The 18,168-nt window shown below is 35.7% G+C and overlaps 1 protein-coding gene across 3 annotated transcripts in view; it reads left to right on the plus strand.

Moving 5' to 3' along the window:
- Window positions 1–18,168, plus strand: part of SMC6 (structural maintenance of chromosomes 6) — an 88,898-nt gene that overhangs the window by 20,753 nt on the left and 49,977 nt on the right. For 2 of the 3 annotated variants that reach the window (XM_054472388.2, XM_063648934.1), the window contains 10 exons: window positions 1,517–1,653; window positions 2,259–2,320; window positions 6,939–7,019; window positions 8,039–8,140; window positions 12,143–12,262; window positions 12,366–12,464; window positions 15,185–15,331; window positions 16,228–16,316; window positions 16,499–16,663; window positions 17,135–17,313. In XM_054472388.2, the coding sequence (XP_054328363.1) occupies window positions 1,517–1,653; window positions 2,259–2,320; window positions 6,939–7,019; window positions 8,039–8,140; window positions 12,143–12,262; window positions 12,366–12,464; window positions 15,185–15,331; window positions 16,228–16,316; window positions 16,499–16,663; window positions 17,135–17,313 (1,181 nt within the window). The remainder of the gene's footprint in view (window positions 1–1,516; window positions 1,654–2,258; window positions 2,321–6,938; window positions 7,020–8,038; window positions 8,141–12,142; window positions 12,263–12,365; window positions 12,465–15,184; window positions 15,332–16,227; window positions 16,317–16,498; window positions 16,664–17,134; window positions 17,314–18,168) is intronic. The other variant, XM_054472399.2, reaches the window with a different exon arrangement.

Raw genomic sequence — 18,168 nt, forward strand, 5'->3', positions numbered from 1 at the left:
GAAGAAAATCTGATTGCTTAGTTGGTAAAAATTTCTTTATTTAGCTCAATCCCAAGAGGATGGGATGGAAAATTATATCGTTGCCAAACCCTTTCTGCTAGGGCACTTGTACAGAAAAGGATGGTGGAGCAACAGAGCAAATACTTCAGTGTGTCTACTGTCTTAGCAGTAATTCACAATGAAGCTCATCTGGAGTATTTCTTCCTGCATTTCCCACAAATGGGAACAGTTTTAGAGTATGATTACAAATTCACAAAAGCAAGTTTGTTCTGTTAAAGGTTTCATTTAATTACCAATTTAAACACTTTTATATTAAGGGACTTTAGCATTTTGACAGATGCTCATATGAACCAGGTAAAATATCTGCTTTTATGTGTAAGGAAATTATATCTTTATTAATGTCCTTCATCAGCATCTTTGTTTTTCTACCAAGTCTTATTTTAACACAAGTTGGAATACACAAATAAAGATTTTTTTTTTTTTTTACCCCTATAGATCTTAAAATATGCGTGGCTGTAAGTCGCTAAAACATCTTTAAAACTTTAAAAACTATAACAGAGCCTGTTGGTTAGGCAGATTTATACTCATCATTTTGTATGTGTGTTTAGCCGCATTGTACTATTTTAAAATATGTCTTTTTAATGCCAGTAAAGCTTTAAGAAATTTTGGGCTTTAGTTTCTTTTTTCTTTTCTTTTTTTTTTTTGAGACCGCTGTCTGTCGCCCAGGCTGGAGTGCAATGGCACGATCTCAGCTCACTGCAACCTCTGCCTCCTGGGTTCAAGTGATTCTCCTGGCTCAGCCTCCCGAGTCGCTGGGATTACAGGCATGCGCTACCATGCCTGGCTAATTTTTGTATTTTTTGTAGAGATGGGGTTTCACCGTGTTGGCCAGGCTGGTATCGAACTCCTGACCTCAAGTGATCCACCCACCTTGGCCTCCCAGAGTGCTGGGATTACAGATGTGAGCCACTGTGCCCAGCCTAGTTACATTTCTTGATATCAAGTGGTTTTATTTTTTATTGCCAAGTAATTGAAAAATTAAAATTACCTTTCTTAATTCTAATCCTCTTTGAAAATGTTACTACTTTACCATAATTCTTACTTCATCATTCTTTAAAGGCCTACTGTCAAGCATGATGCTTTATATAACTTACAGTAGTCAGGCAGTATAATGTTGATTACATGATTTTTATAGGAAAATGTGTAACTTATCTACATGTCTTGAAACAACCGAAACTTAATGGTTTTTGTGCAGATGTGCTATTTCTATTACGGATAGAATAGTCAGTCAATTATTTTTTATGAAGCTTCACTTATTCTCAACTTTTTTTGTTAGGCACGGTATCGTTAACGTTATGCTGTAGTGAACAATCAGTGTCAGCTGTTGATGTAAAGCTAATTTGCGAATGAATTGGCCAAATTATTTGGTGGTTTTGAAAAATTTGCAAATTGTGGCAACCTAGTATTGTAATTACACTATATCTTCATGTAACTTAGCTCAACCTCATTGTTTCAGCTCTGCAGATATCTCAATAACATTGAGGAACAGAGGAGATGATGCCTTTAAAGCCAGTGTGTATGGTAACTCTATACTTATACAGCAACACATCAGCATAGATGGAAGTCGATCTTATAAACTTAAAAGTGCAACAGGTTTGTTTTGATTCTTTTCATTTCATATAAAATATTAGGAAATACTCAATTAAAAAGAATTAGATGACTGCTGGTATTGATTGAACTATCTTCCTTGTAACATGATTGGTTGTGTGCATATATATATATACACACACACACACACACGTGCATATGTTACACATGGTTGTTTTACCCCAGAATATTATAGCACCAAAAGCATGATTAGCAGAATTGGGGATTATTTGAGACAGGTTGTGCTATTTTGTTCTCACCTACAGACTTCCTGTCACACCAGGGTTTTTATAGCATGTGGAAATAAATGGTTAGCAAAAGGTGCAAAATGACATAAAAGAAGAGGTGAGCATTTAATTTTTAAAAAGAGATAGATAAGGAGCAAAATATGTTTAGCTGTAGGAACAAGATAAGCACCATTATTGCATGTGGGTACTTTTTCTTCCTCTGTACTTGTGCCATGTTCATTCATATTTATACATATTCAATAGTACCTTTCTTGATGATGCAATGAAAGCTAATTAATATTTATATTTTGTAAGTAACTATACATTTTTTCTGTGTTATGCCCTAGAAACAGTTTGGTTATTTCATATGTTTCTCATAACTAGGCTCCGTGGTTTCCACAAAGAAAGAAGAGCTGATTGCAATTCTTGATCATTTTAACATCCAGGTAATTGGTGAATTTGTGTTTCAGATTAATTCATACACCTTGTCATTTTTTTAGTGCGATTTCACTTGTGTAGAAAAAATTTTAATGGCCTCATATGAGTAAACTGACTGCAGGAAGCATATGTGTAACTATTATCAATGAAGTTGTTTAAAATTTACTAATTCGGCCCGGTGTGGTGGCTCACACCTGTAATCCCAGCACTTTGGGAGACCAAGGCGGGTGGATCACCTGAGGTCAGGAGTTCAAGACCAGCCTGGCCAACATGGTGAAACCCCATCTCTACTAAAAATACAAAAAAAAAAAAATTAGCTGGGTGTGGTGGCGGGCGCCTGTAATCCTAGCTACTTGGGAGGCTGAGGCAGGAGAATCACTTGAACCCAGGAGGCGGAGGTTGCGGTGAGCCAAGATTGTGCCACTGCACTCCTGCCTGGGCAACAAGAGTGAAACTCCATCTCAGAAAAAAAAAAAAGAATTTATTAATTCAACACAGGATTGTCAATACATAATATAACACCTTTAATTTGATAGACCAGTCAAGAACATTTAGTCTATACTGCTCTAGGCTAAAATTTATCTTAATAAGGATGTCAGATTTCTTTGCTTTTTGCTGTCCTAGTCAAAATAGCATCATTGTTCCCTAAACTCAGTTGCTAAACTCTTCTTTTTTTTTTTTTTTTTGGATGAGCGTTTAGCTTCTAAAGTTGCTAAATTCTTAAAGAAAATTTATTCTAGAAAGATAAAGCATTTCTCTATTTTGGAGCTATTGATCACACTTGTAGGGGCCAAGGCTTGAGTCCTTTCTGCTGAGATGCTTTGGCTGAATTAATTGATAACATTTACACAAGAATTATCTTTAGAAGACACCTAATCCAGGCTGTTTGTTTTGTAGATGAGAAACTGGGAGCCACAAAAAATAAATTTATACTTAAGGCTGTCTAGACGTGGTTACTGGTAGAACCTGGATTTGGGATCCAGGCATCCTGTTTCATTCTACTGTTCTATCCATTGTGCAATACTGCCCCGTTACCGAATTAAGAACACCAAGACTTGCCATCAAATAAAAAGAACAATTAGGAGTCTGGGTCTCTTTTCCAGTTTGGTTTAGAACAAAGGGTACAGAACTTTCTGTGATGGTAGAAATGTCCTGTATCTATGCTATTCAGTGGGGTAACCACTAGCCACATGTGGTTCTTGACTAACTTGAAATTGTGACTAAGAAATTGAATTTTTAATTGTATTTTTTGTAAGTAGAAAAAGCCACACGTAGCAAATGGGCCTGCTGCATATCAGACAGTAAAAGTTTAGAAAAAATAATTCTTAAAATCTAGAGAAAAGCAGGTACAGCAAATAAATTTCAGACTAGAATGCAGGACAATTTATTAGAATCGAGAAAACCAAAAGTTAGAGTTGATGGAATCATGGGTGTGGGGAGAATCTTGAAGGGCATTCAGTATACTGTGTAAGTACTCTGTATTTACCCTGTGTAGAACCTCCACCAGGTTTTCCTGTGCAAGTGCTTGGAAGGATAATGGTGGGGTAATCACCTCTGTCCAAGGCTTCTTCCTTCCTCTGTGGACAGCTGTATTTATTAGAAAGTTTTCATTATGAGGAAAATTGAAAAAAAGCCTATTTCTGTAAGCTCTCACTTCCTTGGGGAATGTAAAACATGTTATTCTCTGTTGAAATATTTAAAGATTCCTAGTCCTTTTCTTGCATGGTTTACTTAATGCGTAACAAAAGATTCAGGTTCATTGATTAAAATGCAGAAGGTCTAGAGCCGTGCCACAGGTAGATGTGGAGCACTTGAAGAGTGGGTAGCTCAAATTGAGATATGCAGTAATGTGAAATACACAGCAGATTTTGAAAACTTAATATAAAGGAATAACTTAGTTTTTTGTGTTGATTACATGTTACAATGATAATATTTTGGTTATATTGGATTAAAAATATGTTATTAAATTTCACCTATTTCTCTATATTTTTAATGTGGCTACTAGTACATTTAAAATTGTTTGTGTGGGCTGGGTGCAGTGGCTCACATCTGTTATCCCCACACTTTGGGAGGCTGAGATGGGTGGATCACCTGAGGTCAGAAGTTCAAGACCAGGCTGGCCAACATGGTGAAACCCTGTCTCTACAAAAAAACACAAAAATTAGGCAGGCATGATGGCACATGCCTTTAGTCCCAGCTACTTGGGAGGCTGATGTGGGAGAATTGTTTGAACCCAGGAGGCAGAGGTTGCAGTGAGCTGAGATCACGCCACTGCACTCCAGCCTGGGTGACACAGTGAGACCCTGTCTCAAAAAAAAAAAAAATTGTGTGTGACTTGGCATATATTTTTCTTGGACAGTGTTGGTCTAGCATAACCAGGAGGGAAGAGAGTATTTAATATCTTTAAGTGTCTGATCATATTTGTCTTCTGTGCCTCCGTTTCTTATCCTCTTGCTGAAGTTTACCAGTTTTGCTTTTGCTTTTTTCAGGATTCTGACAGATAAAGCTACAACATTTTTTTTTTGGTTTGATTTTAGAGACTGGGTTTTGCCATGTTGCCCAGGCTAGTCTTGAACTCCTGGCCTCAAGCGATCCTCACACCTCAGCCTTGGCCTCCCAAAGTGCTGGCATGAGCCTTGGGACAGGGTCTCACTCTGTCGCCCAGGCTGGAATGCAGCAGCATGATCACAACTCCCTGCAACCTCCACCTGTCAGGCTCAAGTGATCCTCCACCTCAGCCTCCTGAGAGCTGGTACTACAGGCGGGTACCATTACACCCGGCTAATTTTTGTACTTTTTGTAGAGACAGGGTTTCACCATGTTGCCTAGGCTGGTCTTGAACTCCTAGGCTCAAGCAGTCCACCTGCCTCAGCCTTCCAAAGTGCTGAGATTATAGGTATGAACCACTGTGCCTGGCCAAGATTCTTAAATAATCCCAAGAGGAGTATAACAAATAGGAACTCCATTTCAAAAACAATCAAAAAGGTATAGAGAAATGAATATAAACTTCGGTGAAGCTTTTAATTGAAAGTTGATGTTAAGATGTTTGTTATTAGAGTTACTACTGCATTAGGTCTATTAAGAAGTCAGATGCAGTATGAAATGAAGAGCTGGGGGGGCTTTGTGAAAAAATATGTGGCAGATGGATTCTGGTCTATATAATAAGAAACATGTCACATGTAAAGTTTTGTTTATAACTACATAAATGTTTTTTATTGTCTTGAAGAGAGGCCCAACATTGTACTTAAGAGAAATGTTTTAACCATTGGTATACCAACAAATTACACAATATTTATTTTGTAGACAGTAAACATGAAGGGCTTAAAGTTTTTTTCATTTATACAATAACCTTATGAAGATTATTTTTAACATGTAAACTGATTTGTTAGTAATTGAGTAATGTTTAACATGTAAACTTATTTGTTAGTAATTGAGTAATGACCCTGAATCTTGTTGAAAAAAGTTGTATTTTTTCTATACTTTTCCAATTGTACTTTGATATCTTAACTTGTTAGGTGTATTAGTCAGGGTTCTCTAGAGGAACAGAATTAATAGGAGATTTTATATATATATATATATATATATATGTAAAGAGGAGTTTTAAATATTAACTCACATGATCACAAGGTCCCACAATAGGCTGTCTGCGAGCTGAGGAGCAAGGAGAGCCAGTCCAAGTCCCAAAACTTGAAGAACTTGGAGTCTAATGTTTGAGAGCAGGAAGCATACAGTTTTGCAGAAAGATGTAGGTTGGGAGGCTAGGCCAGTCTAGTCTTTTCACATTTTTCCACCTGCTTTATATTCCAACTGCACTGGCAGCCAATTAGATGGTGCCCATCCAGATTAAGGATGGGTCTGCCTTTCCCAGCCCACTGACTCAAATGTTAGTCTCCTTTGGCAATACCCTCGGGAACACACCCAGAATCAATACTTTGCATCCTTCAATCCAATCAGGTTGGTACTCAGTAATAACTGTCACATTAGGCAAAGGTAGTTTCATTCAAGCAATGACTAGTTTCCAAAAGATAGAAATGACTTCATTATTTTCATTTGTTTTACAATATCCTCATGAAGGAATAATATGAAGAACTTCTGTAAGAAAAATAAACAATACTTGTTGTCATGATTCTCATTAGAAATAACTGAGTTGGACTGTGTTTAGTTGGAGTAACTGACTTGTCCAAGGCTACATAGGAAGTTAGCAACAGAGCTCAAACAAGAACCCGAGGTGGCTGACTCCTTACCATGCTAGGACTCTTCCCATTCTGCTGTCCCATGATTAACCAGTGGCATGAGGGTGATATTCTATACAGCAGGTAAGAAGTGAAAAACTTTATAATAAAAACACTTTTTCACAGGGTTCTTATGCTTGTGCCCTCAGGTACTGGTAGAATATTGAATGTTAACTATACCATATATGTTGGTATAATGGAATTTTAAATTATTTTTCCTGCATTATACATTTCTAACTTTTTTTTTAGTATTTTTATCCTAACGTTATAACCTTTGGCTATTGCTTGGCCTTCCTGATGGCACCATAGGTCACTTGTAATGTACGTTTCAGTTTTTACCTATCTTTAAAGCATTAAAGTAAAATATTCAAAAATGACTTTTTGTTTGTTTGAGGTGGATAATCCAGTTTCTGTTTTAACACAAGAAATGAGCAAGCAGTTCTTACAGTCTAAAAATGAAGGAGACAAATACAAAGTAAGTGACACCAAAGTAAATATAAACCCATTTAAAAAGAATACCTTTAGGCATATTGTAAATAATATTCTTGCTCACAAATGGAGTCTGAGTTTGTTTTTTTTTTTCCTTAGAGCCATCTGTTGAAAGTAATTCAATTTCCTAGATTAGGAAATTGTTAAATAAGATGGGAGTATAATTTTTTTAAATCTTTGTTTTTACTTTTTGGCTTTTAATTCTTAATCTTTAAGGAAATACAGGGTAACAGTTGCTCCTACATACATAATAACTTGTAAATCTTTTTTTTTTTTAAAGACAGAGCCTTGCTCTGTCTTCCAGGATAGAGTGCAGTGGCGCAATCTCGGCTCACTGCAGCCTCCACCCCTCAGGTTTAAGTGATATTCGTGCCTCAGCCTCCCAAGGAGCTGGGGTTACAGGCATGTGACACCATGTCTAGCTAATTTTTGTATTTTTAGTAGGGATGGGGTTTCACCAGTTTGGCCAGGCTGGTCTCAAAATCCTGGCCTCAAGTGATCCACCTGCTTTGGCCTCCCAAAGTGCTGGGATTACCGGTGTGAGCCGCTGTGCCTGTAAATCTTAAACTATTAAAAATTTTAAAAACTAACAAAATACTTGACTATACTGCTAAATATTCTGTGTAGCCTTTTGAGTGAGTTTTGGTATTTCTCACTCTAAAAATTTAAGATGTACTAAGACCAACGATGCCAGTCTTTTCAGCTGTTTTTGCTTAAAGAATGGAATTAGTGAAAATGAGCTTATTACCACACCCCGCAGTGTTTTCTTTCACGGGGTTTTAAGAGCTTTTGCAAATGAACATGTGGATGTGAGCATAGTAGGTTCAGTCAATTTGAATCTGAAATATGATGTATTCTTTTGTGTTTGTGTGATTGCTTATATTTTTAATGTCTTTTTACATCATTGATCTAAAAGTTTTCAGAAACTAAATTTTTCTTTTTCTTTTTAACAGTTCTGTGGAAGTTTACAAACTCCTAATTGCGTTTTTTTGTTATTGATAATAGTTCTTCATGAAAGCAACACAACTTGAACAGATGAAGGAAGATTATTCATACATTATGGAAACAAAAGAAAGAACAAAGGAGCAGATACATCAAGGAGAAGAGGTTTGTAAACAGTTAATGTAAATCTTTTTGAGATCAGCCAAATTCTTATAGTACTTACAGTAAATGATATTGTAAAACTATGTGTCTGTATATTTATATAAAACTAGTAATATTTTTATAGCACTCTGAAGTATATGCAATGTAGTGTTTATATTCCGGGTATTAATTAGCTATTACTTTTTTATTTTGTAATAATGAGTATGTACATGTCTTACTTTCTCTATCAGATTATAAGCTAGAGAACAGGGCAGTATCTTACATACTTATCCTCTGATAATATGACTAATGGGTTCCACAATAAGGTATGGTAGTTTAAGTAGTTTAAAAACTATAAGTAGTTTAAAAACTGCAGTATTTCTTCTGCTGGGATAATAAGCACAAGCTTCAAGCTGTTATTAAACATAGTATGCATTTATAATTATATACCGTAATCTACAAATCATAGTAATTATAACTCTAGTAAAATGTTAACATTCCTTAAGCAACTGGTAGGTTAGTAGCAGCTATGACATCCTTACCAGGTTTGGCAGCTGTGCAAATTTGCTTGCACTTTAAATCACTCATGCCAGCCATGACTTACTTCAATTTGTTTTTAAATCTGTTATATTTTGTTCTTATACTTTCTTCTTCAGATTCCTGAAGATCCAACTTTCGGTGTGATAATCAGAGGCCTCAAAATTTTAAGGCTTACATTATAGCTGTTTATCCAGTATATTAAGTCCCACCAATTTTATGTAATTCCATATCTTGTTCATTTGTTAGTTTTGTATAACCAGTTGAGTTTTCATCAACTTTGTAGCTTGTCCTTTTGAGGTAGGATTATACTAATGATTAAAGTCAAATTCATTATGTTATACTGACCTCTTTACTTCACATTTTTGAGAAATGCATATTTTAAGTTAGGTCTATAGTTAGGTGGTTCATCAAATGAAAACTCAAAAATCAAGGATGAGTATATTTATTTGTATTTCCCACATTATCTTTTCAAACCTGGGTTATGTGGTGGTGTTTAAGGAGTTACTATAAACCACAAAAATACTAAAGTACACTTTCTTGGAATATCAGTGTTATTATTGGGGAAGGGAAATATTTGTATATTCAAACAAACTGTACCTACTATATATTACATTTATTATTTTTAATATAATCAGGACTTGAAATAAATTTGTTTGTTTCAGACACTTGGGATTAAACACTTATTTTCTCCATGATATACAAAGTATACCAGTAACAATTAAAGACATTGTAATTATGAAGTATAAGGAGCACTTCCCTAAATTATGTAGGAGAATTCCTGATGCATAATATGCACTCAATAAGAACTTTTCTCTTAATTGGTGAAATACCCTATATTCTCAAAATAAACTCTGGGTTTGAATAATTAAATCTTTAAGAAATAGCATGTAAAGGCTGGAAACTAGAATAATCATTCAGTCGATATTAAGTTCTTACCATGTGCCTTGTAGCATCGTGCTTTGGCCATGGTCATATACTGACAGATAAATAGGATTCTTGGGATCATAGACCTAGTTATTCAGCAGGAAACATAGATGGTAAATAATTTGAGTATCGTGAGGACTACTAAAAGAGATGTAGACTAAACAACAGCACTTAATAGGGTACTGGCAGTGTCAGGGACAGTCATGATGGGGAAGTTATTAAGGAAGTGATGCCTAAGAAGAAAACTGAAGGATGAGTAATACCAGGCAAAGGATGGTGAAGGCAAGGAAGGATGTTCTAAGAAATAGCATGGTTAAAGCCTCAGGGGCAAGAAAGCATGTGTGCTTTTACAAAACAAAGAATTCCAGATTGGCTAGAGTGTAAAACACGGGTGTGAGAGATGAGAGGCCAGGTTGTGGAGGACCTTATAAAATTTAGGGGGCAGTAGAGGACATGAAAATGGATGACTTCATTAATTGTGTATTTTCGGTAGATTGCTATACAAGAGAATGAACTGCTATAAGGAGAGAAGAGATGTGGAAAGATTGATAAAGAAGGCATTATCATTGTCCAAAGAGATGTTGATGGCTTAAGTTAAGGACATTGGTAGTAGTAAGAGAGGGAACTTTGAAATGATCTAGGCAGATGTTGTAGTGGACATGGAGAAGTAAAGAAAGAGGCATCAAAGGTGACTGAATGACCTCCAGATTAATTACTTTAGTAGTACAGTAAGTTTATTGAGATAGGAAGTTTGGGAAAAAAAGCCAGTTTTTCTTTTTTCTTTCTTTCTTTTTTTTTTTTTTTAAGAAAGCTGAATTATATTTTGAACACATTAATTTTGAGGTGCTTATAATAAAAGCATCCAAGTGGAAATGTGAAGTGGGAAGTGGGATATGTAAATTAAGAATACAGAAGTCAAGTCTGGCCTCAATAAAAATTTGGGAGTTGTCAGTGTGCTATTAGTATATAAGCCAAAAGAATAATTTAGATTGCTGAGATAGGGGAAAAGTGGGCCCAGGCCTGAACCATGAGAAATTCTCATGGAAGCCATGAGAAGCCAAGGGCAGAGAGATTTTGAGAAGGAACCAGTCATGACTGTGAGATGTACTGTGTGGTCCGACACTACATGAATTGACAAAACTCACTGTATTTAATGGCATAATCTTCATAGATGACCGTGGCAAGGTGGGTTTCAGTAGCAGTGAAAACAGTAGCCAGATTTGTGGAACTGGAAAATGTGAGGAGATGGAGGAGATAAAGACAATTTTCATGAAACCTGGATAGAAAGGGAAGAAGAATTTTAGAGGAGGAGGTGGTGCCAAGGGATGGGTATTGGTGGTTTTGTTTGTAAGTTGGAAAGATGAGCAAGTAGTGATGAACATAAGTCATGAAGAAGGTAAAGTGGAAACAAAGATGAAAAGATGTGATGGAAAATCAGTGGATTTAGACCTTTGAGAAGATAGAAAAGGGGTAGAATCCAAGATACAGGTAGAGGATGATATGGGTCTTAAATATGAGGCCACCTCTCTTTTGTTGCAAAAGGAAGGGCTGCTTTAGATTTGTAGTTAAGATTGTTGAGGGAGTTTCTGTCTGATGGCTTCTAATTGTCTAAGCTGGAGAGAGGGAATGAATGAGGGAATATGGTGGCAGGGTGTATGAGGTGTATGAGGTTTGAAGAGAATGATAATAGATTGAAAGAATTTTGGAAAATGGGAAAGTGCATTAGATAGGGAAACAAAGTAAGGTCTATAGTGTTCAGGCCCAAGTTGAATATGGTAAGCATGAATGAAGGGGAGAGGCTCTCTACCCAGGTGTATAGAATATGAGGCCCATAAGCTACAGAAATTGTTTGAATATCACAGTATTTGATATTTGGTGATTTTTAATTAATTATTAAAAGTGAACTCAGTTCCTGGCCAACATGATGAAACCCCGTCTGTACTAAAAATACAAAAATTAGCTGGGCGTGGTGGTGCATGCCTGTAGTCCCAGCTACTTGGGAGGGTGAGGCAGGAGAATCGCTTGAACCTGGGAGGTGGAGGTTGCAGTGAGCCGAGATTGTGCCACTGCACTCCAGCCTGGTGACAGAGTGAGACTCTGTCTCAAAAAAAAAAAAAAAAAAAAGTGAACTTAGTTAAGAAAATTATAACTTGTTTGATTTTCAGAAATAAATTTCTTCTAATCCTTACATTCTCTTTGGAATGCCTACTGACTATACTTTGAAGAACAGACCATCATGTCTATCAGATAGGGAATAAAGAGGGAAAATGGGAAAGTGAGTTTTGGGATTTCTCTATATTTGTGTAGTCTTGAACCTTTAATTCCTTTGCTCTTCATCTGAAGAGTATTTGGCCATTTTTATAGTGTAGAAATTCACAAAATTATTGGACTTACTAAAAGTATACCAAAGAATCAAGAATAATTTTAAAAAATGGAAGTTATTTTTAAACAAATATTTATGTAGTACTTGTTTAGGCATTGTTTTTAAAAGAAATAGATTTGCAAAAATGTGTTTTTTCAACATTAATAAAAAATACGTCCTTTCTGTTTTGTTTTTTTAAGCGGCTTACTGAACTAAAGCGCCAGTGCGTAGAGAAAGAGGAACGTTTTCAAAGTATTGCTGGTTTAAGTACAATGAAGACTAATTTAGAGTCCTTGAAACATGAAATGGCTTGGGCAGTGGTAATTATCACTAAATTACTTGTTCACGTATCTATGTGATCTGCAGAATGTATTTGGTTATTATTGTTAATCTGATCAATTTGCTATATAATTTCTTTTTTAGGTCAATGAAATTGAAAAACAATTGAATGCTATCAGAGATAATATTAAAATTGGAGAAGATCGTGCTGCTAGACTTGACAGGAAAATTGAAGAACAGCAGGTAATTACAGTTTTTTAAATGCAGATTTAATAGGTTGAATCATATGAAATTACAGATACTAGACTATTTATGACCCACCAAACTGGCAGTTTCTGACAGTATATTTGTCTATATTTGAATTTATTGCTTAGGTGAAATAGACCTAAGCTTGTTTTCAAGGTCTGTTGTGGTGACTCTCTTTTGAAAAGAATACTCTATCCATGATAAGCCTGTCTGAGGCTAGAGCTCTAGAACTCATGCATATTGTCAGTGGAACTTTGTTACTGACAAGGCATATAAGAAGAGCATGAAGCTTTTACTCTTCAGTTCATTAAGGAGTTGAAACACAAAAAGACCTGAGAAATAAAGGGGTGCTAGAATAATATAAATTAGAATCACATTAAAGGTAAGTATCAGGAAGTATGAGAACTCAGAACTGAAAACAATGCCCAGAGATTGCTAAGGGAACTGAGATTTATGGTCCAGAACCAAGATGGCCTGTCAGAGGATTTCATATAGGTGGAAGGCAAGTAGGATTCATTGTTAGGTCTGTTAAGGTTAATTTCAGCCTGACATCTAAGAGTGCAGGTAGAAACTACCCTATCTAAAATTCAAGAAAGTCATAAAAGTCTTCCACATGGGCCTAGAGGTTACAGAAGTTGAGTGTTGAGTAAAGGCAGTCATTCTCTGTTGGGGCTTTCCATGTGGACCCTTTAACATTCAGCAGATCCACTCTTTATACTCACTCTTTCTTTTTTGAACAGCTTTATTGAGATATCATTCATATACCACATAATTCACCCATTTAAAGTATATAATTCACTGGGTTTTAGTATACTCACAAGGTTGAGCAGCCAGAACTGTGGGGCTCCTCATGCTGTAATGCCAGAAGTAGAACTCCTAGTGTTTCTTTCTTTACTCCCCTTCCCCCACAAATGTACTCAATGTGTCAGTGTAGCTTACTTACCTCTTAGCATTTTCTCTACTTTGCTTAGGAAATTTCTTTCTGGCCCCCAAGCTTGGCTGTGGTATAGAAGGTAATCTTTCCTGGCTTGCTTTTTCCTGTCTGCCTCCAAGATAAGCAGATTGATCTTTTTTTCTTTTAAGGGTTATAACATTAATTCATCAGAGGTAATAGATGAGTATGTAAAAATAGGTAAAGATGGGACACTTAGTGATTTCTGGGCTAAGTTTCTTACTCCCTCTTCAGGCAGTAAGTGGAATTTCAACCCTTTCCACCTCTCACCTTAAATTTTCATTTCTGAAAGAATATTCTGAAATTTTCACCAAGTATTTTTCTCTTCTCACCCTCATTTCTCAGCTTATCATCAGGTAAGGCCTTAAATACTTTCCTCCTCAAGCATTTCCCAGTCTAAAATGGAATCCAATCTGAGTAATAGATGCTCACCTCTTTTTTAAATGGGAAAGGAGGATCATAAGGCTAGGTGACGTTTAGTTTTGTAGGCCTTTTTCTCCGTTTAAGCGTTTGCGTACTCTATGTAGTAATTGGCAAATTTCTGGAGGGTAAAGACTCTCTTATTTTATCTTTATATCCTTTCCACCTTGTCTTACATAAAGCCTTTCACATTGTGTGTGCTTGATTATTGCTTGTAGAATGACTGTTACATGGAAGGTTTCTGAAGAAACAGTGTCTAAAGCAGACTTTAAACTTTTATTAATTTAAAACTGAAAAATAATATGAATTATGTTTAGTTTGTATAAAACCTGGATCCAGCTTTCATTTTTATTAAAAAAACAATTCCTCTACTCATTGTCCTTGGGCGCTTTCATGTTTTAATGGCAGAGTTGAATTGTTTTAGGAGAGACCATGTGGCCCACAAAGCCTGAAGTGTACACTGTCTAGCTCCTTGTGGAAAGGTTTGCTGACCCCGATCAAAATAGTTCTCATATTTGTTCCTTCTAATCAGTCCCTATTGTCAGCATCCCATTTTGGTCCCTAATTGTCTTTGTTCCATAATATCATATTAACTTCTTACTGAAATCTTTTCCTTTGATTTTTCTGTCTACCCTGTGTTCCAAGTGCTTCCAGAGTAATCTAACATGCAGACTTAGGAGATAAGAGACAGACTTAGGCTGTCTTCCTGTTGTCTAGAAGATTAAGTTGTAAGCTGTTCATTGTAGAATGCAAGGCCCTTCTACCCCTTCGTCTCATCTCCTACCATTATCCTTTCAATTTAAACTCTAGCAATATTTAATTTCTAAAGTATTAATACCTTTGTACATGCTCTTTCATCTGCCTCTAACACCCTTCCTCAACTTATTTCTTGGTACACTTAGATCTAATTTTTAAAATCTCAGCTCAAAATACTACTTGCTCTTTGACGGCATTCCTGACTTTTTCTGGCCAACCTCTGGTTTGTTTCTCTGTGCTACCACAATTAAAAATAAATGTACCCTACTTTAGTATTATTGTATACAGACTGTGTCATCAGTTTGTGTTCTGTTTTTCTGCCAAATTATATCTCTCTCTTTTATGTTATCTGAGGACATTTGTTATCATGTCTTTTTATCCCCAGAGGATAACACATTTGTTGGATAACTAACTGTGGGTTAAGATCAAATTATATTATAGTATTTTATATAATGTTATGTTATGTTTATTTGCCTGATGTCTTGAGTGAAGTTAAATTTATTATTGGTATATGAACTATAGATAATTATTTTTAAAAATTCTCTCTATTGAAGAAAAAATATACTTCAATAATGTTATTTTCTTAAAGGTCAGACTTAATGAAGCAGAACAAAAGTACAAGGATATTCAAGACAAACTAGAAAAGATTAGTGAAGAGACAAATGCACGAGCACCAGAATGTATGGCATTGAAAGCAGATGTTGTTGCCAAGAAAAGGGCCTATAATGAAGCTGAGGTGAGAGAAATTTTCTAGTCTGGAATATTAAAAGCCACACAGCAAATACAAAGGCTGTTCTTCTGTCCTTTTTTATTATATTTTATTTTTTTTTAAATAGTCTTGCTCTGTCACCCAGGCTGGAGTGCTGTGGCGCCATCACGGCTCACTGCAGCCTCTTATCTCCTGGGCACACGCTATCCTCCCACCTCAGCCTCCTGAGTAGCTGGGACTACAGACATCTGTCACCATGGCTGGCTAAATTTTTTTGTATTTCTTGTAGAGACAGGATTTCGCCACAATGTCCAGGCTGGTCTTGAACTCTTGGCCTCAAGTGATTTACCTGCCTCAGCCTCCCAAAGTGCTGGGATTACAGGTGTGAGCCTCTGCACCCAGCCTCCTCTATTTTTTTAATTATTATTTTTCTGAGATGGAGTCTCGCCCTGTTGCCCAGGCTGGAGTGCAGTGGCACAGTCTCAGCTTACTGCAACCTCTGCCTCCTGGGTTTAAGCGATTTTCCTGCCTCAGTCTCCTGAGTACCTGGGACTATAGGGGCCACCATGCCCGGCTAATTTTTTGTATTTTTAGTAGAGGTGGGGTTTCACCGTGTTAGCCAGGATGGTCTAGATCTCCTGACCTTGTGATCTGCCCGCCTTGGCCTCCCAAAGTGCTGGGATTACAGATGTGAGCCACAGCACCCGGCCTTCTATTTTTTAAAGTAGAGATTTTGTACCTGAGTTGAAATTAGTGATGCTTTGAGATTTTAAAAAATGTAATGGTTTCAAATGGCCATTTTGTGCTTCATTTAAAAAATATATTCCTGTACATATTCAGCCTCTGAAGATTTGACAAAAGTGGACTTGAATGGGATATTTGTGTTTTCATTTTAGTAAAGTGTATCTAATTTTTTTTGTTAGGTTTTATATAACCGATCCTTAAACGAATATAAAGCATTAAAGAAAGATGATGAGCAGCTTTGTAAACGAATTGAAGAGCTGAAAAAAAGGTAGGATAGTTACTTTGAAATTTTCATGACTATCTCATTTTGTAATAAAGTAAGGTAGATGCATTGGAGTGTTATATTTTTTGTATTGTTGTTAATGGAATTTTATTACATCGGTTTGTGTTCTTTAAATGTTAGGCTGTTCATTAAACTAACATTTTTCACTTTGGGTTATTTACTGTTAGTACTGACCAATCTTTGGAACCTGAACGGTTGGAAAGACAAAAAAAAATATCTTGGTTAAAAGAGAGAGTAAAGGCCTTTCAAAATCAAGAAAATTCAGTCAATCAGGAGATCGAACAGTTTCAGCAAGCCATAGAAAAGGACAAAGAAGAACATGACAAAATTAAGTAAGTTGCAACATCCTTAGAATGATTTTTTTCAATTACTTTTACATCACATAGTTTTGTTCTTATATGAAGAGAGCAAATATGGTTGTTTCTTCTACATAATAAGGGATCTCTTTAAAAAGATTTTATTTTTATGTGAAATACTTTGCAGAGCAGGGCTAACTCATGGGCAGTGCACCTACAGCCAGCTGGCTCTTTTAAAATCACTTTTCAAGACTTTTCTTATAGTTGTAGAGTTGAACAATTTCTGGGATTCCTAGCCCATCATTGTTGCATTATTTTTTTATGCCAAGTTTTGAGGACTCCAGACTGTTTTTCTCTGGTAACAAAATTATTTTCAAATAAATAATTCTGCTTTTGGTTTTTAGGGTAGCTAGCTGGGTCATTCACTGGGATGTAGGTGTTATGGGCAAAGGTTAAATGTTTCTGTAAAACTATCACATATATGTTCTGTTTTTCTGCTTTTTTTAGGAGAGAAGAATTAGATGTGAAGCATGCACTGAGCTACAATCAGAGGCAACTGAAAGAATTGAAAGATAGTAAAACTGATCGACTCAAAAGATTTGGCCCTAATGTTCCAGCTCTTCTTAAAGCCATAGATGATGCTTATAGACAAGGACATTTTACCTATAAACCTGTAGGCCCTTTAGGTATTTGTCTTAATTTAGCGAGGTTATAATAAACTTTAGAAATAAGTTTTTATTTTCAGAATGATTGAATGAAGTTTTCAAAATAAAATGATTTCATTTAAAAAAATAAAATAATGAAATCATATAAAGCTTTGTAGCTTTCGTTTTATATTTTTAAAGCATAAAATATCCGAAAGAAAGAGAACTTTGGAAAAGGAAAAGTAATTATAGAGTTGAATGATTTGGTTCTTGTTTTTCTGAATAAATGAGTGAATAAGTAAATGAACTAATGTAATATAATTGATCATTCAGAAAAAAAAAACAGTAACATCAAGATATAGTTGAAGGAGCAGTTACCTGAGTTTTGGTAATCTTTTTAAAATGACTTTTCTTTCTTAGTTTCTATTTTGGTTGGGCGGCATGATTTCTAAGTTCTCTTCCAACTGTAAAATCTGTGGTTACTTTACTCTTACATATACATGGTACTTAAAAAATTTTTTTTTAGTCACGTTTTCTTGGGGGGTTATCTTTAATTCTGAAAATCATTAGGTGAAAATGTTTATAAATATATTTTGTTAGTAAAGTATTGCATTTAAGTATTGTAGTAATATCTCTTTTAAATGATATGTACCTTTATACCAGGATCCATTTCAAAGGATGAGGGTTTTTTTTTTCGCATCCTGTTAAGGACTTTGAAAATCCTTTGATTTTCAGAACCCCATTGGAAGGCTAGAATAGTATAAACTGAACATAGAAAAGCCACCGTTCATTTACATTAGAGTGGGACAATTTTTTTCACAGGATTTGGTGGATTTTCTCTCCATTGTATCCTATGGGTGTAGGGGATTTCCCATTCAGTTAAAATATCATTTAAAC

The sequence above is a fragment of the Pongo pygmaeus genome, chromosome 12 (genome assembly GCF_028885625.2).
Source record: "Pongo pygmaeus isolate AG05252 chromosome 12, NHGRI_mPonPyg2-v2.0_pri, whole genome shotgun sequence".
In the NCBI taxonomy this organism is placed as follows: Eukaryota; Metazoa; Chordata; class Mammalia; order Primates; family Hominidae; genus Pongo; species Pongo pygmaeus.